At 38.4% G+C, this 24,658-nt stretch overlaps 1 protein-coding gene across 1 annotated transcript in view; it reads left to right on the top strand.

Annotated features, from left to right (window-relative positions):
* Positions 1-24,658, top strand: part of CFAP95 (cilia and flagella associated protein 95) — a 100,626-nt gene that overhangs the window by 57,161 nt on the left and 18,807 nt on the right. The window contains exon 5 of the mRNA XM_066365676.1: positions 16,818-16,875. Within this exon, the coding sequence (XP_066221773.1) occupies positions 16,818-16,875 (58 nt within the window). The remainder of the gene's footprint in view (positions 1-16,817; positions 16,876-24,658) is intronic.

The following is a 24,658-nucleotide window of genomic DNA, read 5'->3' as shown; positions in this document are numbered from 1 at the left end:
TGTGTGTGGCTTATCCATATGTGTGATGACTTCACAGTTGCAGCAGCAAGCTTAGGCCACAGTTTAAACCCTTTAATTTATTCCTTTCACTGGCTAAACTCAAAAGTTTAGCATCTGTAAAACCTTTGGCACTCTTCAGAGGAAGGGGACTGCATATGAATAATAAGATTTTTCTTTTCTTTTCTCAAAGTACAGTGCGAGGCATTTACTTACTTTTCTACTCAGTCACTTGTGTGATGGGTTAGCTCTTCGCAAAATGCCACCAAGGTTTTGAACAATTTTCCAGAAATAAAAGTTTGAAAAATTGACCTATTATGACAGTGATAAAGATAACAACAAAGAAAGTGTGAAGAGGAGAATGGTGTGGTGACAAGACTGTGGAATGGAAGCGAGACAGACTGGAATTTAATTCTTGATTCCCCATCTTACTCATTGTAGCACCTTTTGTTTTTGTGTGTCCAGCTTTCTTCTTTTGGGCATTCAGTGTAATCTAGCTAGGCTATAGAATGGATGGACTTGTTTTTCCCCTACTCCTACCTCTCCACAAAGCCAAGTGTTGGGTGTGTGACCCAGAAGACACTCTAGGATAATAATTAGAATTTGGGCCATGATGCTCTCTCATGCTCCATGTGGCATATTATAGACAACATCTTGCTGCCAGGGGAGCATTTTCCCATAGAAGCAGCTAAGCAGAGCTGTGGAAAAAGGGTTCTGATGACATTCTTTTTGTATGTGCTGTCATAATCCTTTTTGTTTTTCTGAGTTTGAGTTGAGTTTCTGTAGCTTATAACTTTAAGAGCCATACTAATAATAGCAAATGCCTATATGGTGCTTATTATGTGCCAGGCACTATTCTAAGGGTTTTACATACACTAACTCATTTACTCCTACAAAAACTCTGAGGCCCTTGAGGGAAAATGTGAGGATAGGTTTATTTAATTTACTTACTATGGTTGCTACTCTCCATAGGTGGCCTCCAACAATTCCTTCTCTGTCTGTGTAAGCGTACCATAGCTTTCATCAAGAGGCAAAGGTTATTTGCCTACCTTCTAAAGCTAGGCTGGTCTTGTGGCTCGCTTTGACCAACAGAATGTGACAAAAGTGATGTTCTGGGGCTTCTGAATACAGACCCATTTAAGGGGACTGGTAGAGTCTACTTTCTGATTTTTGGACCTTAGATGACATGCTGTGAGAAACCCAAGACACATGAAGAGGGCATATGAAGGAGAACCAAGGCACTGTGTTTGATAGCTTCAACTGAGTTTCCTGATAGAAGGTAAAACCAATTTCCAACCATGTGCTTGAACTGTCTTAGGTAGGTATTCCAGTCTAGTCAACTACCTGGATGACTGCAGCTCTAGCTGATGTCATACAGAGCAGAAAAACCACCCAGCTGAACCCAGTCATCCCACAGAATAATTAGAGATAATACAATGATTGTTATTTTAAGCCATTAAGTTTAAAGCCACAGAAATAGGTAATTGAAACAACCTTCATGTCTTTAACTACCATGATTTATGTGGCTATTTCTACCATTATTTGGCCTGTACAATAGGCTTTACATAATGGCCTATTTGTCATTGCTAATCTATAAGGGATGTAGGTTCAAACTTTTGGAAGTAATGAATTAACAAAACAAGTGAGTGGTAAAGATTTTCAAAATGTCATGGTTGTGGAATTTATATTTAATCTTCGTATTTCTTTTTATCCCATGTGCATTAATGATAAACCAGTACAGTATTACTAGTATTTCAATACAGCATTGAAAGTTTATGTGGTTGTCATAAAAATATCATTATTTATAATTTCTTAAAGTTATCATTGGGTCCTGGTGGATAGTATGATATTATGAGTCTTGAAAAAGCAATGGTGGTGGTGGTTTTACAAGAATAAGAACTTTGCAGAATTACAGAAATCTTGTGCTATCCATATCCATTCAATTTCATTCTTTAAGTGGCACTTACATAGACATAGTTGAATTATTACACTAACACGCAAGCCTTATATTGTTCTTTGAAATGGCTTCCAAAAGTTATTAGGCCTGAAAAAATTACATTTGTTTAACAAATCTGAATTCATTCTTTCAACATAAACATTTAATGAGTGCCTACTAAGTGCTAAGAGCAGTTAGATACTAGGAATATACTGACAAAAGATATTCCCATTCCTGATGTAGCTCATTGTCTAATAGATGAGAAAGAAAAAAATTAGTCAATACTCATGTATCAGTCAGGAATATGCTTGGGTGAAAGTAATACAAAACCTAATGAATAACAACTTGAATAAGAAATTTGGTCACCTGACATGAAATATAAGGGAGTTCAAGACTGGCATGGCACCTAAATAGTATCATCAAGGATACAGAGTATTTTTGTCTTTCTTCTCTATGAGCTTGCTGGATAGCTCTTATCTTCATAATGTCAAAATGGTCATCATGCCTCCCCAATCAGTCTGTTCTAGCAGGAAGAAGTGGGAAGGGGAAACCCTTTTAGGATCTTCATTTTTAATTTATTGAGTAGACTGTTACATGGCCACAGTCTATTGGTTAAAATAGTGTTTTTAACTTCTAAGTAATGAAAAACAAGGGAGACGGGAAGTTGAAATAGGTGCTGAATGAGCCAACAATACTCTACAATAGGGGTCCCCAAACTATGGCCCGCGGGCCACATGCGGCCCCCTGAGGCTATTTATCCGGCCCCCGCCACACTTCTGGAAGGGGTACCTCTTTCATTGGTGGTCAGTGAGAGACGCAAAGCATGGCATCGCTCAATACAGTACTACTTCCAGTGACGTGGGATGCACGCCTCACGGCTCCGGAAGCACGTCACATCACTTGTTACATCTAGCAGTGACAAATATGGAACTGGACATTGACCATCTCATTAGCCAAAAGCAGGCCCATAGTTCCCATTGAAATACTGGTCAGTTTATTGATTTAAATTTACTTGTTCTTTACTTTAAATATTGTATTTGTTCCTGTTTTGTTTTTTACTTTAAAATAAGATATGTTCAGTGTGCATAGGGATTTGTTCATAGTTTTTTTTATAGTCTGGCTCTCCAATGGTCTGAGGGACAGTGAACTGGCCCCCTGTGTAAAAAGTTTGGGGACCCCTGCTCTACAACATGAGTAATATAGGAAGCAAGGGGAGCACATAACTCAGGTTTGGAAGGTTATATATGGCTTCAAGATAGAAATAAGTTAGCCAGATCAACAGGAGAGAAAAACAATAGACCAGTGCTTTTCACCACTGTCCACCAGAAATTCCATGCCAGTCCATGAAAGAGTTAACCACCCTGAAGATGTATGAAGATTATAGTCCCAATGATCTTAGTCAAATTTGCTTATGCTCAGGGTGATTTCTGCCTTAGCAGTTCCCAAAATAATTCTATTTTCATCAGTCCCCAAGTGTAAAAAGATTGAAAACCACCTCCATAGACAGAAGATAAAGGACCTATCAAGGAAGGAAGGAATGGGCCCTATGACGGGTATGCCTGCTTCACAAAGTGTAAGTTTGCAGTGACAACAGCTAAAGTTGGGAAGAGTTGTTGGGGACAAAGCAAGCAGGGCCTGAAAACTATGTTAAGGGGTGTGGTCTTTATTATGCAGGCTAAAGTGAAAACTTTTCATATGTGGTGTAGAAATAATCAAATTTGTGCTTACAATGTAGAAAACAGATTGGTAGGCAACTGAGACTGCAGTCAGAAGACTGTTGAATTAATCAAGGCAAGACATAAAAAAACCTGACCTTTGATGGTGGTGTGGAAAGAGGGAAGGGTCTATATTTTAGATATAGTAAAAAAAAAAAAAAAAAGACATTTACTTGATGACTGATTAGTTATGAAGTAAAGAAGACTCAAGGTTGATTCCCAGGCTTCTGGCTTAGACAACTGGAGGTAAATGGGCCATTCATGAATACATTAAAGATAGAAGGAAGAGCACATCAAAAAATAGGTTGATATTTGAGACTGGAGCGGGAGAGAGTACTGACCCAGACTCAGCTGCTAACATAAGTGTTCTAACTAGTTTCTCTGCATCCCTTTCAATCCATCCTCCAGCCTGCAGCTTGAATAATCAATTAAATTGCAAAAACCATATCCTAATTCATTAGTATCATTAGAGTACTGTTTTTTCTTCGAGTGTTGATAATGAGCACATACAATGTGTCTGAGTTAAGGACTTCATGTGCCTTTATTTTATTTAGTTTTCATTCTTTGAGAATGGATGTTGCAACTATCTCCATTGAAAAGGGGCTCAGAGAGGTAAAGTAACTTTTCAAAAGCACCAGAGCTGGGTTTTGAATTCATGTCTGGTCTGTCTTACTACAGAGTCTGTGTCCTTAACCACTATAGTACATTATCCTGAGAAAGAAAGAAACAAGAAAAATGCAGAAAAGAGGGGGCCTGCAATGTATTGGGTCTTACACTCCAGCCCATGTGTTCTTGACTGAAGGAACAAGGGCAGACAGAAAAGTTTAAAAAATAACAAACCACTGCTGTAGACCTTACTTGTTATCAGTTCCTTAAAATAAACTTGCAGCTCTGGCAAGAAGAATGAGTAATAAGTTTATCAAGGACAGACCCTCCCGCCTCCTCTCCCCTTCCCCTCCCTAAGATACGAAAGTCACGTAGGCCTGCAAACAAAGAAGTCATAGAAATCAGGCATTTGTCACATGAAAGCTAAAGCTGTAAAAGGTATATAAGATGTCAGAAATCTAACTTCGGGGAGCTTGTGTTTTGTTGACTCTGTTGGGGTCACACAGCTCCACCAGCTAAGTAAATCCTACTTCCTTCATCAAGTTGTCTCTCTCTTGTTTTTGTCCTCCTTTGACTCCTGCAATAGCCCTTCATGCTTAAAGGTATATAATACTTCTTATCCTTCAAAGTACACTTATCACAAAAAATTAGGAGATCAGGGAATGTGCAGATACTCCAGTACTTTCAGCCTTTTGTATAGTGCATTTTCACCAATGAAATAAAAGTTGATTTTGCATCTCATCTGCATCATCAAACAACTTTCTTTGACTTGTTTGCTTTTCTGATGTTCTTGTTTAAAAAAAAAATCAAATGTTTCTTTTTTTATCGCTTCATATTCATTTAGAAATATTCTCTAATTTTCGTGAGCGGTATACTTTCACATGCATTATACACTATCAGTTTCCTCCTAACAATTATATAAGGTCATTTGGGTAGGTATTTGTAAAGCCAGGAGGCACGGCCAGGGCTATCAGGGCTGCCATCACAGCCGCCCAGCCTGTGCAGGTTCCCATTGGATTCGGACAGACGGTAAAGAAACCATGGAGCCAAAAACTGGTGGGCCATAGCCTTTAATCCTACCTTGCACCCGGCGGGCAAGTAAAAATACACACTGGGCTCCAAAACCCAGTCACACTCAGTGCTCACAAAGCCACTGACTTATCTGAGTTTCCTAGAATCAAAGGTTTCTAGCTCACCAGCCTTCTTCTCCTCAGTTCCCCATCTTCTTCCTTATCCCAGATACAAACTCTACACAAACTGGCATCTCACTCAGCACTCCGCCATCTTGGCTGCTTCTCCTGGCCTCCTCCACGTGGCCTCCTTCCGCTGCTGGCTCTACTCTCTCCTCTCTCTCATGCTAACCTCAGGAACCAAGAGCCCGAGTCCCGTTCTGCCTCCCTTTTATAGTGTAGAAATCCAAACCCTTAATCCAATATACATAATAGGGAAGTCTCTAATACAAAGTCACTTCTCTGAGGCATGATAGGATTGTACCACCTCACACCAAAAAGGGTGGGACAGGCTTAATCCCAAAACCAAGCCTCAGGCTACAACAATTCTCAACACACATTAATATCACCTGGGCAATGGCCTCAAGTGGGCAGCGCCTATTTTTAACAAAGTGAGCATAATACATTTTATCTGCCCAACAATCCACCCCTATGCTCACTTTACTACCCACAATCTACATCACCAGTATCCCTGTGCAAGGATATTAGGCACATTACACAAATTACAACATGGCAAATTATACAATTTCAACAATTACAAAGGTACACTTCACCAGTCTCTGAGCACTTAGCCCAAAGCGCAAAATGTCCTCACTTTCTTTCTAGCCATGGGAAAAGCTTCCCGGGGCAGGGGAGTGCTTCCAGCAAAGCCACCCCCCACCCCCATCGGGGTATTTCACATTGTCCAAAATCTGTAATCCGTAAGTCCATCCAACAAAGGAGCCAATGCCCACTCCGGTCATAGTCCAGGAAATCAGTCCACGCACATAGGGCATCAGCCACCCCCCTCATTCCTGCCGTCCTCGCAGGTCTTACACTGTCCCAAAGAGGAGCACGTGGCAATGGCAGTCAGCATTTCCATCTCTGCTCCGGAAAGCATGTCCAGCCCTATGTCCCAAAATCGCAGACCTACCGGGGCCTCAGTAGGTGCTCCTTCCAGCTGGGCTTCCATCTTCTGGAGACTGCAAATTGCAACTCCAGCCCAATTCTCATCCTCCAAAGAGGAACTGAAAACACCAACTCCTGCTGCCAGGCTCAAGCCCCAGGCTGCCGCCGCCTTCTGCTCCGCAGACCTTGCAGTTCCGGACCTGGCCTCAGCTTCAGCCTCAGTCTCAGCCCCGGCCTCCTGCCGCTGCTGGCTCTCCGCAACATCCAGGGCAAGCTGCAACTCACGAACCTCTGAATCCTCCTCCAGCGTTTGCTCCATTTCCAGGCGAATCTCGATCACCTGGTTGGCCTCCTCCTCCAGCATTTCCTCCAGCTCCAGGGTCAGCATCGGTTTCTCCTGTGTTTGCTCCACCTCCTTCCGCTGCTCGGTTTGCAGGTCCCGGGCAACCTCTTCCACAGAGCTCTCAGTTTCCTCACACATGGCTGTAAAAGTCAGCCAGCCTACGGTCCCCAAAAGGACAGCCATGGGGAACCCTAACACTAGCCAGTCCTCTACTCCACCACTCAAAGGCTCCTTGCCGATCTGTATCGAATCCTGCCGACTACGCCAAATGTAAAGCCAGGAGGCACGGCCAGGGCTATCAGGGCTGCCATCACAGCCGCCCAGCCCGTGCAGGTTCCCATTGGATTCGGACAGACGGTAAAGAAACCATGGAGCCAAAAACTGGTGGGCCATAGCCTTTAATCCTACCTTGCACCCGGCGGGCAAGTAAAAATACACACTGGGCTCCAAAACCCAGTCACACTCAGTGCTCACAAAGCCACTGACTTATCCGAGTTTCCTAGAATCAAAGGTTTCTAGCTCACCAGCCTTCTTCTCCTCAGTTCCCCACCTTTTTCCTTATCCCAGATACAAACTCTACACAAACTGGCATCTCACTCAGCACTCCGCCATCTTGGCTGCTTCTCCTGGCCTCCTCCATGTGGCCTCCTTCCGCTGCTGGCTCTACTCTCTCCTCTCTCTCATGCTAACCTCAGGAACCAAGAGCCCGAGTCCCGTTCTGCCTCCCTTTTATAGTGTAGAAATCCAAACCCTTAATCCAATATACATAATAGGGAAGTCTCTAATACAAAGTCACTTCTCTGAGGCATGATAGGATTGTACCACCTCACACCAAAAAGGGTGGGACAGGCTTAATCCCAAAACCAAGCCTCAGGCTACAACAATTCTCAACACACATTAATATCACCTGGGCAATGGCCTCACGTGGGCAGCGCCTATTTTTAACAAAGTGAGCATAATACATTTTATCTGCCCAACAGTATTGTAAGGTATTTTCTGCCGAGGAAGAAAGAAGGACATAGCCACTGTAAAGCCAGGAGCCACGGCCAGGGCCACTATCACGGCAGCCCGGCCCATGCAGGTTCGCATTGGATTCAGACAGTCGGTAAAGAAACAGTGGAGCCAAAAGCTGGTGGGCCATAGTCTTTAATCCTAGTTTGCACCCGGCGGGCAAGTAAAAATACACACTGGGCTCCAAAACCCAATCACATTCAGTGCTCACAAAGCTACTGATTTATCCGAGTTTCCTAGAATCAAAGGTTTCTAGCTCACCAGACTTATTCTCCTCAGTTCCCCATCTCCTTCCTTCTCCCAGATACAAACTCTACACAAACTGGCATCTCACTCAGCACTCCGCCATCTTGGCTGCTTTTCCTGGCCTCCTCCACGTGGCCTCCTCCTGCTGCTGGCTCTACTCTCTCTGCTCTCTCATGCTAATCTCAGGAACCAAGAGCCAAGTCCCGTTTTGCCCCCATTTTATAGGGTAGCTTCACAACCTTTAATCCAATATACAAAGTAGGGAAGTCTCCAACCCAAAGTCACCTTCTGAGGCATGATTGGATTGCACCACCCCACATCAAAAAGGGTAGGAAAGGCTTAATCCCAAAACCAAGCCCCAGGCTACAAGGATTCCACCTGCCTTTAGCCCACCCCAACACACATTAATATCACCTGGGCGACGGCTTCCTCGTGTTATCTTTAACAAAGTGAGCATAATACATTTTATCTGCCCAACAGCCACCAAGTGTGGACAAGCAAAAGCTTTATTTAGAGCGCTCCCAGGCAAGGTTCACTGATCACAAGACAGGGGCCAGGGTCACACAGCTTCTCCCACTTGGGAGGTAATTTATAGCGTTGGTAGGGTGGTGGTGGTGTGATAGGTCGTGGCGAAATTTCATTGGCCGACAAACAGTTGTCTTTTTTCAAAATTCTCCTGGGCCGTTTCTTTTGGCGGTCATGGGCGTTGGTGGTTCCTCATATGACCTTCCCCCATTGCCAACCGACCTCACAGGTATTTTCTTAATTGTATAGAGGAAGAAATCAAAGCAGAGATAATTGAGGAATCCAATTCCTCATTAAAAATTAGTTAATTCATCCATGTAATCTATAAATATTTATGGAGCAGATACTAATGAGGGGAAGTAAGATGCAGAGGATTTAAGTGACTTGCTTGAGGCCCCATGACTTCTTAGTGGTAAAACAGAGACTAGAATCTATGGGTGCACAGCTTTGTGTTCTTCACAGGAGGGAAGAACTGCTTCTAAACTGCTAAGGAACTTAGTAAGGGTGTGGCTTGGATCAGGAGTAAAAGCAGATTCAAATTGTCCTCTATTTTATCTTTTTTTTCTCTCTCTCTCTCAACCACTAACTTCTTAGAAGTTAACTTCTAAAACATAGGTCTGGCATTCAGCACCTGAGGAAGATCTATCAGATGTGATGTCTGCGGCTTCATACAGTAGTTAGAAGGAGAAGGAAATGACAGGAATATTCATTTCAGCATAATATGAGATTTTATTTTTAAAAGATAGTTGCTGTTAAGAATGAGACAGAATTTCCCAGGGTGGTTGTAAGCTCCCCCTTTCCTCCTACCACACAGAGTTGGGTAGACTCCATGGCCCTCTGTGACTAAATAAGTAATATGGCTAAGTAATGGTCTTTATCTTAAACAATGAATGCGGCTTCTACTGCTGCCAGTGATGGGATTAATTCCAAATTAATTCTCTGTTTTCTTAAGTCATGTTCTCAGATTCAGACTCTGAGGTGGGACCATCTTATTTGCCGAGTAGATGTCACATACCCTTGTTCTGGCTACTGGGAAACTGGAAGAGAAAATATTTGCCCCTCCTCCAGACAAACAGAAAAGAAACAGTTGATCTTTAAAGTTCTTCCTGGTTTAAGAACTGAGTGTTAGTTTTAGTGCATCATCTTGTCATAGATTCACACAAGTTACCACTGATGATAGTGCAGGTGTAGGTAGGTATTTTAACAAGTATAAGGACCAACTTTTTTACTATGAAAAGGAGGACAAAAATAAATTGAAGAAAACAATATCATAAATAAAAGAAACATTTTATTCATTGCAACAATAATACACTATAATATGATAAATGCATAATAAAAACATTTGTAATATTTTATATTATAATTATGCTTACATGCCTATTAATTTTTAATAATAATTGTAAGAAAAAAGTACTCATTTAGTAAAACTAAACATCAAACAAAACCACTAATTTGGAGTAATATTTGGGTGTATTTATCATTTTCTAATTTAAAAAGTCTGTTTTATGCAACTATTTAATCAAAATGCGTTATTAATAGATATGTTTTGAGGTTAGATTTCCACTTTAAAACTCAAATTTCGGGAAAATACTTGTAAATAAAATTATATGTATTTGGAAATCATTAAATAGATAATGAATTAATAAATTGTGAATTGTGCTTACCTGTCTATGATTGAATATTCACTGAGAAAGAAATAATCGTGAGTCTACAATGTTGTATGCGCCGTGTCATGTTTCAGTAAGAAGTACTCAAAGCCATTTGCGCGCTCTCTCAAGGTCTCCCATGCAGAGTGCATGCATCTCATAATCACACTCGCTGCACTGTACTGATCCTGGACAAATCGTCATGTCAAATACAAATACGTCACATCACATGCAATGGATTGACTCTGCATCAATTGAATATGGACATTTACAGATTAGTCTTCCAATATCAAAAAGGAGGACATGAAGGAGGACACTTTTCGAGGGAGAACGGAACTTACAAATAAAGGACTATCCTCTCTAAAGGAGAACAATTGGTCACCTTAACAAGTATCATGGCATTAATGATAACTTCAGTATCAGACTTCTTTTCCTTTCTCATATTACAGAGCATCTCTAGAAGTTCTCTATGTTATAGCCACTAAAGTTTAAAAAGGACACATGTGGCAAATGGTGAGTGGTGCTGGATGAAGGTCAGCTGTCCAATTTCTAAGGGTCTTAACAGCATGGCTTTATCCTGGTGAATTTACCAGAATCTTGTTTTGAGTTTTGCATTTCCTTCCATTTTATCCATGCCTCAGAATTTCTCTGGCTCATGTAGATTGGCTTGTACTCCTTCAACTCATAAGAAAATACAGAATTATAATTAATTTATAATGAGAAATAAATTGTTCAAGCACAGCAGTCATGTCAGTCTAATAAAAGCATTCTCTCTTGATTAAAACAAAGCACACAAAACAAAAATCTAGGAAGTGAAACTGTAATCAGAATGTTGTTTGGAGTGTTTGGAATCAGAGCAAGGGAAGTTAGTTATATGGTTACAATAATAAATGGCCTCAGACTCTGATTGCCTGATTATAATGGTTAGGACTCTTTCACTTGTAAGTGACAGACACACAAGTAAAATTATCTTGGGCCAAAAGGGGAATTTATTTAAAAGTACTGGAATAACACTTGGAACTCTAGGAAATTCCATGGAAGAGTTGGGCTCCAGAGACTGCAGGGACTAGAAATCCTCCATGATTCTCCTCCTGTTTTCTCCATCTGAGGGTAGGGATGTTACATCCCATGGTACTCATCACAGCAGAGGGACTGGCCCTTTCCTACTAGTCTCTCCTAAGAAGTGCCATGGGAGAGCTCTGACTACATGTGGGCTGGAGGCTATTTGGACCTGTCAGCAATAGGTAGGAATGGTGTGATACGCAGAGCCATGAGGGACAAGCTTGCACCTGGACATTCCAGACAATGAATTAATGTCATTGTTGGCTGCCATCGGCTGGACTGAAACACTGACATTGATGTTATCCGTCTCTGCTCCCAGAACCAGAGCGGTCTATTTATATGCCAGGACGATGCTTCCCCAGGACGATGCCTCAATTCCTCTAAAATAATATAAAGTAAATTTCTCCCTTATTCTTCTCACCTTTTGCTTTCATGAGTTTCTCTGAAGGCCATTTTTTTTCTAATGGACTTGTTCTTATATTCTTTATTCAGTCAGCTACAGCCTGAAGCTGATATCTAAGAGGAAGGTTTATGTTGATTTTTCATATTTTTACTCTCAAAAGACCATCTTATTTTAAATTTGATGAAACATATCACTTAAAGATTGTTACCTTGTCCTTCAGATAAAAGGTGGGGACAATCACTAAGAGTTTATAACTTTAAGTCATTCATTATTATAAAAGTTTTCATTTTCTTGAGCCGCATTGCTTTTCAAAAAGATGACTTTTAATTTCCACGTCTATTTAAGTTCTCATTGTAAATCTCATATTTCTTTATATCTAATTTCATTTTTATTGCTTTATTCATTCAGCAAATATTTTTATTGCCTACTTTGTATCAGACTCTATGCTGGGAGGTGATAACAAGAGGAGAAGGGCCTGAGCATGATAGAATGGGTTTCTGCCTGCTCTGAGTGAGTAGAGAGATGCCCAATGCTGCTTTGCAAGGTTGGCCTCCCAAAGCAACACTCCAATATTTGACTGATAATTATGTCATTTGACTCATAACTTTGGATTGGAATAAGGTAGGGAAATAAGTTCATTGTCATCTATTAACACTTAAACATCTTAACATTATGGAATATTTCCATTTGAAAATTATTGAATATTTCCATATAAATACTATTCAAACATTCCTTTATTTACTCATTACCTATTTATAATGCAGGTTAATATTTTTACCAAATTTGCTTGATATTATTTTAGAGGAATGATTTGTCATTACTTATATAGTCATACAATATATCCACCCTTTTGACAAACATTTGCATCCAGATTTTCACAATTACATAAGGTTTCTTTAAATATCTTTATACATGTCTCCTTGAGTATATATGCAAAGATTTTTTTCTGCTCAGAAATAAAGTTTCTGGGTATTAAGTTATACATACTTTTAATTTTGCAAGATACTGCCACCAGTAGTATATGAGTATACCCATTCTTTCATATCTGTATACATATTATAGATATTTTTTAATTTTACCAATCTAATGCATATAAAATGGTATGTCATTGTTGTTTTACTTTGCACTTCACTAGTCACTAAATTTAAGACTGAATTTTAAGCCTGAATTTATCTTAAAATGTTATATTTGTTAGCTATCCAGTTTCTTCTACTGCGAATCAACTGTTTTTACAGGCTTTGTTTATTTTTCTATGGGATTCTGTTTTTCATTGTTGTGTAAGAATGTTTTATTCTGGGTACTAACCTTCTTTTTAACAATTTCATGATATCGTCTTCTAGTCTTTGGTGTCTCTTCTAACTGCTCATGGTGTCTTTTGAACAACAGAAGTTTTAAACTATAAGTTATTACCTATATATAACATATCAGACTATAAACTTTTGAGAAATTATATATATATGTATATATACACACGCACACATGTATGCATATGTAGCATATATTGAGTCATCCATATATAAACAAAAGTTATTTTATATCTTTCAACAAATTTTGTGGGTTTTTATAAATGTCTTGTAAATCTTCCATTACATATATTCCTATAGGAACCTTAGAGATTTCATTGTAATTGTAAATGGGATTTTCCACTTAAATATGCTTTCTAATGTCTTATTGCTGACATAGGAATATACCATTGTTGTGTATTGATCTTATATCCAACAACCTCCCTAAACCTGCCTATTGTTATGATTTGAACAGTCCCTTGGATTTTTTAATGTAAACAGTTTTATCATCTGTGGTTGATGATCATTTTGTTTCTTCCATTCCAATTATTATGCTTCTTTTTTGCTTGTTTAACTGCATTTGCTACAATATCCAGTACTTCATTGAATACAAATGCTGATAAAGGACTTCCTCACCCCCTTTTTGTTATATCTAAAATATGTTTAATTTTCCTGGACTAACATCAGTCAGGTAAATTCTGTGGAGGGAGAATGAAAAGTTTAGACAGTTTCCTCAATACCTTAGTTCAGGAGTGCCTTCTCCTGTTAGAACAGTGAAGGGAACTTTATTTCATTAATGGCATCTTTCATTTATTTTATTTTATTTTATCATTTTATTTTATTTATTTTGGAAGAAGGGTGGTTCAAGGACGCTTAATTTCTGAGCTTGATTTCATATTTTTCTTTACTAGACTCCCTTACCCCCACCCCCCGCAACTTCCCTAGAAGCAGTGCCTTGCCAAGACTGCCACTGTGGTCTTGTATCCTTTCCAAGCCCCTTTCTTGTGAACCAGTGTTCAGATCCTTTAGTCTCAGATTCATTCTCAGTTTTTCCCATTCAGAGAAGGATGCTCTATTTCTGGGTGCATGTCCTCTGTGTTCCATCCCCACTACGGAGTTGCCACTCTCTCCTCTCTTCCATGTAATCCCCGCCTGATTTTGCTGCAGCTTGGGCTCCGGGCCTAATTACTGATTCTGGATTGTTCTCCCACCTACATGTTAACTGAAGTTTGTAGTCTTCTCTAGCCTCTGTTACACTGTATACATGGACAATTGTGTGATTTTATTTGCTTTGCTGCTAACTGTGTTGTTTTGGAGGATGTATATAGTAATTTTGATTTAAAGAACTGAAGGATGTAGGAATGTTTTACAGTTTTTCTCTATGCCTGTGGAATTGCCATTTTATCTTTGTTATTCTGTCTTTTTTTTTGCCTTACATATTCTATATGTTGTGAGATTTATTACATATTCTCGGTGACTTGTTTCCTTAATCAGTAGGTAATAGTTGCTAAATCCTTAGAATTAGTATTTTTTTACTCAAAGTCAATTACATATGATGTTAATATAAGAACTCTAAGTTGCTTTTGGCTGATATTTGTGTGATATATCTTTTTGTATCCTTTTACCTTCAAACTTTATTTTAAAATAATTTTATGTATAAAAGCATAAAGCTGGACTATATAGTACAAATTGATGTTCAATTTAAGTCTGAGAAAATACTTTCACTGATGGGTTTAACCCCTTTCATTGTGATTTCAAAAATATTTCATTTTATTTTTATAATTTTAATTTGTCTAGTGAGCAGAAACAATTTTCCTCTCTTCCTTTTATTCTCCTTTGCTGCTTTCTATTATATTCGTTTTTTGTTGTTATTGTTTTTTGAAAAATATAATCCCATTTGCTTGTTTGAAAGTTACACTTTGAATTTTTGTTCAATTGCCAGTACTCAGACTTTAGTGTGTATCAGAATCATCGTCCGGGCTTGTTAAAACACAGATTGCTGGGCCCCACCCTCAGAGTTTCTAATTCAGTAGATCTACAGTGAGACCAAAGTGTGGACAGACACACTTCGAGAATGCATTCTTAGCACAAGAGAAAATGGTGCAATCACATGATGTGTGAGTTGGCTGCCAGCATTAACATGGCATATTGTTTTACAGAAAACTTTATTCTAGTAGAAAGAGTACTCTTTATAGTAGCCATAAAAAGTATAGTATAGTAAATATACAAATCAATAATGTAGTCATTTATTATCATTATCAAGTACTATGTACTCTACATAATTTTACGTGCTATATTTTTATATATAATAGGTTTGTTGACACCAGCATTACCACAAACACATGAGTAATTTGTTATGCTACAATGACAACTACTATACCACTAGGCAATAGAAATTTCAGCTCCATTATCATCTTATGGAACCTTTGTCGTATATTCAGTCCATCATTGATTGAAATCCCATTCTGTGTCATATGACAGTATTTGAATTTCTTTAACAAGCTCCCAGATAATGCTAATGCTACTACTTTAGAAACCACACCTTGAAAGTGTTTGGTGATTATCACCAGGATTCTAAAAATTACCTGTATCATTTAACTGTTCTGAGTTGGACCTTCTTGTTTCAGAATTCTTTTGTGTGTGTGTGTGTGTGTGTGTGTGTGTGTGTGTGTGGTAGAGACAGAGAGAGTCAGAGAGAGGGACAGACAGACAGGAAGGGAGAGAGATGAGAAACATCAATTCTTCGTTGTGGCTCCTTAATTGTTCACTGATTGATTTCTCACATGTGCCTTGATCGGAGGGCTACAGCAGACCGAGTGACCCCTTGCTTGAGCCAGGGACCTTGGTCCAAGCTGGTGAGCCTTGCTCAAACTAGATGAGCCCATGCTCAAGCTGGCAACCTCGGGGTCTCGAACCTGGGTCCTCTGCATCCTAGTCCAATGCTTTATCCACTGCGTCATTGCCTGGTCAGGCCAGAATTCTTTTATTTGTTGAACTCTCTTACCTTCCCACCAGCTCAGCCATGCATTAAAATGTTTAACTTTCCTTGTACTTAATATTTTTAGGAGTACAATTTTTAGAGGAGTTTCTTTGGCCATCTAGTTTTATAATATTGTCAAGAACAGAAGTAGAGCTTTAATTTTTCATTGAAGAATAACTTTCCCCCCACCATCAGTTATAATCAGAAAGAAAGTTTCTGACAGGTTTCCCTGGACTGGTTACTGGACTTTTTTGGTCTCTATTATATGGTGGCACAACCTTTCATAACTCTTGGCAATGAGTAGGAGTTTAGCTCTTTGCCTTCTGTGAACCCACCCAAGGCCATGACTTCTGCCTTTGATATGCAGTTCAAACTCCAGCCCCTACAGTTGGAACATCAGCTTATGGCTTCCCATTCAAATGAGTACACTCTTTATTTCTAGCACTTCATGGTTTCCTTTTGAGCTTGGCTGTGCTTATACACTTGGGGGAGGAAGTATGTATTTCATGTACATTTCTGTGTGTTTAATGGGGTGGAGGTTGGGGAAGCTATGTTATTTCAGTCCTCCTGGTTGTCTTCTGTTATCTTTTCAGTTGTCATCTATCAGAATGTAAGGCATAAAACATGTTTGAGAGGCAGAAAATGGATGGTAAGGAATCCCAAAAGTCTGGAATGCACCTGAGCTCAGGGACCTGGGATTGGTAGCATATAATTAGCACAGGAGAGTGGTAGATGGTGCTGAATTAGGGGTAATGAAGGAAGGACACACTGCTGGTGGTAGATAACAATATAAATAAGGCTGATACAGCTGTGGGTTTTAAAACTTTTAGTAGGGCCAATCCTTCTTGAAATGTTTTTATTTTACGTAGCATATATACCACTAAAACTTTTAAGTATTTTTGTTTTTGAAGTCATTCTTTTCTCAAATATTGACTTATCCCTCTTAGGTGTGCATTGACGACATATGCTGAAAGCTACACTTCACCGTATGATTATAAGCCACTTGTGAGTATAAGAGGGCTGAAAAACCATATTCTAATACTTGTTTATACACATAAAATGATTCTTTACAACTAGTGTAAACAGTAAAGCTTGGGAAGAAAGACACATCACTGAGATTTATGATGTTTTATATTTATTTAGAAATATTTTTTATTTGAGGGAGTCAATAGAATGTTTTATGATTATGATTTATTTTTAGATGTTAATTGATCTCAGGGAGAAGATATAGCAGTGTCCAGAACATATTAGTTGCCTTCTTCCTCATCCTGTTTTATTATCTCTGTCCCTAAATTTAATTTATCTGGAATAAGAACCTATCTTTCTATTCTTTTATATTGTATTGACACATAACAATAAATGGCTTAATTTAGCTCTGGGAAATGTCTATGTTAATAAAATATGTCCAGTTTATAACTTTAATAGACCTGTACTTAAAAAATACACAACAGAACCAGAACAAGGCCGCATATTATTAGCCTTGTTCTGAAACACTTAAGCAATACAATAGATACGAGATTTGGCTATTTAAAAAGAGAAGAAAAAAGTTATCTTTATTTTAAGATGGTATGATTATCTTCTTAGTAGAACCATGATATTAAACTGAGAATTAAAATAAATAAGACCATTTAGTAAGTTGAGTAAATACCAAATAAGCATATGAAAAACAGTATTTTTCCTTTGTATCAGCACTAACTGGGTAGAAAACTATAAAATAAAAAGCATATGATTACTTTAGCAACACAATTTAAAATATTTCTGTGCAGAAAACTTTAGATTAATAAGATCAACAGAAAAGATGTGGGAGATTGTTTCCAAAGATGGCAGCTGCCCCGTTGGGGCAGGCCGCTTGCCCAGCAAGATGCAAATGTTTCCCTGCCTTTTGAAACTGGACTGTCAGGTCCTGGGTTTGATCAGTAGAACATGACAAAAGTGACCCTGTGACAGATCTAGGCCTAGTTTTTAAAAGACTGTTCCCAACTTTTGGAGCCCTGAGCCACTTTGTAAGAAATCCAGGCTACTGTGCTAGAGGGAGAAGCAAGGAAAAGAAAGACTGCTGAGCTTGACTTATAAATGAAGAAGCCATCTTGGACATCTAGCCTAGTTGGGCCTGGACTCCAACTTCAGTTGCCATCTGACTGCAACCCATAAGAGATTCCAAAAAAGATAATAAATTTTTGTGTGTAACCATTAATTTTTAAGTATACACTCCAACAAATCTCAAATAAAAGGGAATAGACTAGAAAACCATTTGAGGACTGGAAAACTAAATTAATTATAAAAGAAATTTATAAATTTAATACTCAACAGGGTGAAGATGAGGTAAGATGAATTATTTTGTCTGTTACCAGGCAAATTGTCAATTGTTTTCATCTTTCTGGAAAGGAATTTGGCAGTATGTACTATTAGATCTAATAATTCTCCTAAGAAATTTCCCCAAAGAAAAATAATCTAAAATCCAAAGATACTCACCACTGGATTATTTATAATGGTAAACTTGGAAAGTGCCTAATGTTTTAGTATTAGAAAGAGTACTAATTGAATATGCTATAATCATATGGTGAGATTATTACAGCCTTTATAACATCCATAGATAGTGTCTTGATAAATCTTTATTTAACTTAAGAATAACATTAAGATACAAAATTGAACATATATTTTATCTAAACTATAAAAATATGGAGAAACAAACTGAAGCAACTGTCAAAATGCTATTGAAGTTGGCCATTGAATGGTGAGAATGTAGGTGATTTTCTTCATCTTTACACTTTTTAGCCTGATTTTCTGTTTATAATCAGAAAAAAAAAACACAAGGAAATAAATGTTATTTTTTAAAATGCAGGTCATGTTCATTTCCTTATATACATTAAACTTGGTTACAACTCAAAACCAGAGGAAGTTGAAGACATAATTAAAAACTCACAAAGTTCGAAGGACTAATTTCCCCGTAGGCAGAAATGTAAAGAATGTGGTCTGTAGTATCAGAGCACATAAGTCTATAGCCATTGTGTTACATATTTATGGTTTTAATTTTTGCAGCATTATTTCTAATGTCTCTCCATTGCTATTTCCACAGTAACAGCACAGTATGCCATGGCAGTTGCTTGGCTTTAGTTTTGTTTATTCACTCCTGACTTTCATGCCAAAGTAATTGATTTTGAGACATGTTTTTAGCACTGCTTTCTAGCACCCCCATTTAATGAATGCTTGCAATTACATACTTATACTATACAGAAATATTGTAAATTATAATAGTGGATGGTTAAATAACATCAGAATAGTGACTGAAGTTATCTTGTATATAAACAGGTGTATACTTCACAAAATACTAGCAAATTAAGGAGAACATTTTTTGACTTGTTAGGTATTTTATTTACCATGTGACCTTGGCATACATAGTTCACTACTCACTCAGGCTACCACCTTTGTAATTATGCAGTTTGTGAAATCTTAAAATGTTTGAGTTCATACTGTTTCAAATTTTGTGTGTGAATTGCAACTTTATTAATTTTTATATTATGGGCTCTTATATATGTTTAAATGCATATTTACATAAAGTAGAACAGTATAATGGGAAGCTTAAAGAAAATACAAGTTCTCACACTGTAGCCCTAGAAATAAGTAAGGAAATACAGAGTACTAAAAAGCTATAAATTCATTTTCAAGGAGAAAAATGAAAGTGAATTGCAAGCTACTTCTTTAGAACTTCTTTCCTTACACAGTGTTTATTATGGCTCACCCAATTTTAGTGAGAAATATCTTCTTTAGAAGCTTCCCCATTTTTTTTCCAAAGAAACAAAATCGAATATTAGTTTCAGAGAATGTAGTATTTCATGGCTGGCTGTTTATAGGATTCATGAACCTTTTGGACAGGGCCAAGTAAGTTGAGGATAAGTGTGTCTATGGAATACACTCAGGATGAGTAATGAAAAGAATTAGCTCAGGCAGGGACTAGCAAACTCAGAAAGTTGAAGGGCCAAGGGAATGAGAATGTTGAGAAAAAAGAACAAGCATGGTGGTAGTGAAAGAGTGAGAAAGCTAGAAAAATTGGAGGTAAGGAGCAAGAAGGAAGTACTGCATTTATTGGAATTTCGGAGGTAGAACAATTCTGGGGAATAACAGAATCCAGGATGTGGCTATGGGAGTGAGGTTCTAAATGGAATCAAAGCCAATGAATGACTTGAGAAGGTGAGAAAATGGTAAAGCAAAGGATTGGCTAGTTCCTAAATAGGGGTGTTGGAAATCGAGCTGCAGACAACAGGAAAGAAGGGTGGGGCCAGAGACTGGGTCAGACCATCCAGCGCACACTGAACTTCAGGAGCACTTTGGAGGTTGATTTCTCCTCCCAGCCGTCGTGCAGCTACCATTTGGGTCCATCTAGTTGGTCAGTATCATGTGTGAAGTACCATTTTGTTTTTCTAAATATGACTGCCTACTGAATTTTCTTTAAATCAAAAAGTGTTGCATATTCGGATTCATTCAAGGGTAAAAGCTGAGGAAGTTTTTAATAGAGAATTATATTTTAAAGTTGACATACTTTCCAAATTGACCACACAGGATTCTGCAGTTAAGAAAAGAGGCTACATCTGTTTAAGAATTATTCCTTGTAACAGCAGAATTGGCCTGTCCTACCACCAGCCCTCTATGTACTGATATGGATACAGCATTGTTAAAATGTTAATACCTTGTGCTAATTGAAAATCAGCTGTGGCCTTGAATCTCCCAGAACCCTGCCACATCAGTAGCCCTATGCCCTTCCCTGACCTCGCAGGACCCAGGACAGCATGATAACTTTCCTAGGCCTTAGACACTTTTACCTTCATGGGCTCCTTCTTCCATTAAAAAATATAAATAGACACTAAGTTTTACAACTGTAAATATAAAGACAAATATAATGAAAAGTGGATTACATTCACTTTTTGGATTTAAAAGCTTATTAAAGAAGAACATTTTTAGGCTATATTTTTCATTGGCATTTTGTAAAGATTACCCATCTTTTCTTCCTTCTTTTATAATATCTCCTTGCCTGTTTTTGACTAAATTGTTGGATTTTATGGTCGACCCTGTTATTGTTAACATTCTTGAAATTATTGCCATAAATGAGTGAGTGTCATTACAGAAAACTAGAGCATACAATACTCATTTTGGGGGGGAGAGGGAAATACTTTTGGACTTCCATACCCTATTTTAAGCAAAATTTTCTGTATAATAGGTGCCAAAGTTTCCTTCTTTGAGATTTTTATGAATGTTATATTAACACCATCATTTCCTGGCTTAGCTAGGAATTTCTATCATTTAAGAGAGTTAGCTTTTCAAAATGGCATCTGTGTTTTTTTCCATGTGGTAAAATATATATAATATAATATTTACTATTTTAACCTTTTTTTAGTGTGCAATTTAGTGGTCTAATTATAGTTACTTTGCTGTTACGTTCATTTTTTAAATTCTGTTTTTAAAAGAAATGGAAGCATTTTTGTCAGCTTCCAAAAGGAGTGTGGGCCCTAGGCACTGGGCTTCCTGTGCCTCACGGCTGAGTAGACCCAGCCTGGACCTTCTGTATGTTTAACACCTGCCTGACCTGGGGCCTCTGAGACTTGCTTAGTTTGATTGGCTGGTGCTATATTGATTGATAAATACTCTTGAGTATTATCCCAGACAAAAATGCAACTTGGTGAGGAGTTAGAAGTGGACAACATCTTAGGAGCCTTGTATTGTTTAATTGGGCTCATTTACATGAAAGAAACTCCCCTGAGGTTGGAGCTGCCTTTAGTTTTCTGCCTCCTAAGAAGGGATGCCTACAAAGGGCCTTAAAAAGAAAACAAGGAGGTCCTGGCCGGTTGGCTCAGCGGTAGAGCGTCAGCCTGGCATGCGGGGGACCTGGGTTCGATTCCCGGCCAGGGCACATAGGAGAAGCGCCCATTTGCTTCTCCACCCCCGCCCTCCTTCCTCTCTGTCTCTCTCTTCCCCTCCCGCAGCCAAGGCTCCATTGGAGCAAGGATGGCCCAGGCGCTGGGGATGGCTCCTTGGCCTCTGCCCCAGGCGCTAGAGTGGCTCTGGTCGCGGCACAGCGACCCCCCAGAGGGGCAGAGCATCGCCCCTGGTGGGCGTGCCGGGTGGATCCCGGTGGGGCGCATGTGGGAGTCTGTCTAACTGTCTCTCCCTGTTTCCAGCTTCAGAAAAATACAAAAAAAAAAAAAAAAAGAAAGAAAAATACTAAAAGCTGGACAGAAAGTGAACCTTGAACAGGGTAGGGAATCTGTGGGAAACATCACTTGTCTGAACTAAATTAGTTTTTAGTTCCCACTTCTGCAGTTTTTTATCAGTAGAAAAAGTGTGTGTGTGTGTGTGTGTAGAATAAAATGTGGTTTTGCCACACTTCTTAGAAAATTAAGGCTGCTAACAGGGTAGTTTTCCAGGGTCTATGGTGTGTCTGCATGACTTTCATTTTAGTTCTGCTTTTCTTTGTACTGCATCATAATATATCTGCTATTTAATTTTCTCCTTTTTGTTCTGTTAATGTTCTGACTCAATATCTACTAACAAAAAAAACCCCATTTGTTAATATACTTGCTCCTCTTATTATACATTATTACCTGAAACAATAAAAAGTTTTAGATTCTTCAGCAAATGAAGTGGTCAGGTGAAATTAGAGAAGAGAGAAGAGGTCATATAGTTGTACCTCGTATCTTTTTATTGATGCCAGTGTATTCTAAAATGCTGCTGCTAGTTAACTATGAAAATAGTCTTCTATTACTTAGATTCAGAAGGAGGTGGTGGCTTTCCTGAACCTAAATTTCATCCCTGAAAAATCTCAGTGTATGTTGTACGTATGTGTGCTGACCTTGTACATATATACTTAGACATGATTTTGTAGCTCATAAGCAGACTGCTCTCTAAGTCTCATGACATTGTCTCAGCACCAAGGGACCATATTTTCTAGGTCCCAGCTTCAACCTCGGGTTCTGCTGGTAGTTGCTTATATAGTTCCACAGGGCTCCCATAGCTTCCCTCAGTTAATTGGAATACAATAGGATTTTCCTTATTGATTGCCCTCAGTAATGTGGGTGGGCCTTGTTAGTCAGTTGATGGTAACCTTTAGAACAAAAACCTGAGGTTTCTTGGGGAAGAAGGGATCCTGTATCAACACCTGTAATGTAAAAATCCTGCCTGAGCTTCCAACCTCACATTCATGTGAGCCAATTCCTTAAAATCTTAGTCTCTCTGTTTCTCTCTCTCTCTCTGGAGAAACTTCACTGAGATAGACAGAAAGATATTTATGAGCTATCTGGCATTTAATTCTACTATTTGATTTGATTCTCTTTTATTGATCCCAACCCTTTCATTGATCCTGTTTCATCCTGATAGTTATTTATTTAATACCAAGTAATCATTTTGATTAAGGACCTTGGCAGACATTTAATTCATCCACTTGAAAATTAAATTTTTTTTTTTTTTTTTTTTTTTTTACAGAGACAGAGAGAGAGTCAGAGAGAGGGATAGATAGAGACAGACAGACAGGAACGGCGAGAAATGAGAAGCATTAATCATTAGTTTTTCGTTGCGACACCTTAGTTGTTCATTGATTGCTTTCTCATATGTGCCTTGACCGTGGGCCTTCAGCAGACCAAGTAACCCCTTGCTCAAGCCAGCAACCTTGAGCCCAAGCTGGTGAGCCTTGCTCAAACTCGATGAACCCATGCTCAAGCTAGCAACCTCGGGGTCTCGAACCTCAGTCCTCCATGTCCCAGTCCAACGCTCTGTCCACTGCGCCATCGCCTGGTCAGGCAGAAAATAAATATTATTACTTCTGCTCATCTTATGTATCACCAACTATTGAGGAATTGTGGGTATCTAGTTCCAGGAAACTCACTTCTTAATTATTTTTTGGTAGTGTGTCCTTTTAGTATAAAGAGCTCAATTTTTTCTGTAATAATACTTACACTTATATTGACTTCGGTAGTTAAGTAACCATGATCTCTTTTTCTTGTTTCTCCTTAAGTCATAAAGCTCAACTTTACTTCAGGGAACTTAGGATAGTGGGAGATTTCATTTTCCTCTTTTTTGATTATCTTTAATTTCTACAGTGAACATACTTGACTTCTATAATAGAGAAAACAAAAAATAATTAAAAATTGAGAAAATTTTAAGTCTCAAATGTATACCTAATTATACCATTACAAATATAAAATAGGTGCCTGGGTGGGGTTGATATGGGGCTGAGTGAGAAAGGTGAAGCAAAGACAAAACAAAACAAATCCCCACAACTATAGACACAGACATCAGTATGGTGATTACCAGAGGGAAAGAGGGGTGGGGAGTTGGGAGAGGGAGGGTACAGAGGAATAAATGGTGATGGAAAGAGACTTGACTTTCACTGGTGAACATACCGTACTTCATACAGATGATGTATTATAGAATTGTACACCTAAAATTTATATAATTTTTGTTAACCAGTGTTACCCTAATAAATCAATAAAAAGTTAAAAAAATATAAAACAGTTGCAGATGTTCTCATATAATGTAGACTAACGAATGAGAAAAATTATATCTATTCTTATGTCATTAAGATAGTAGGACCAATAAAAATGTGCATTAGGAAGAAAAAAATTAGTCAATGGCTAAGGTTCAATAGTATATTGCTCAGTTTTTGATGCTGACCATCACTAAAGTTTGTGTGATATTATCAGATTATTTTGTGAAATTTTTGTTCATATAGATCCTCATATTCTTCTTTGTGATGAAACCTTACTATGTTGACTGGACTCATTGATGATATAAATGTTTGCCT

This window comes from Saccopteryx leptura, chromosome 2 (genome assembly GCF_036850995.1).
Source record: "Saccopteryx leptura isolate mSacLep1 chromosome 2, mSacLep1_pri_phased_curated, whole genome shotgun sequence".
NCBI classification, from domain to species: domain Eukaryota; kingdom Metazoa; phylum Chordata; class Mammalia; order Chiroptera; family Emballonuridae; genus Saccopteryx; species Saccopteryx leptura.
This window is presented reverse-complemented; position numbering and strand designations above follow the sequence as displayed.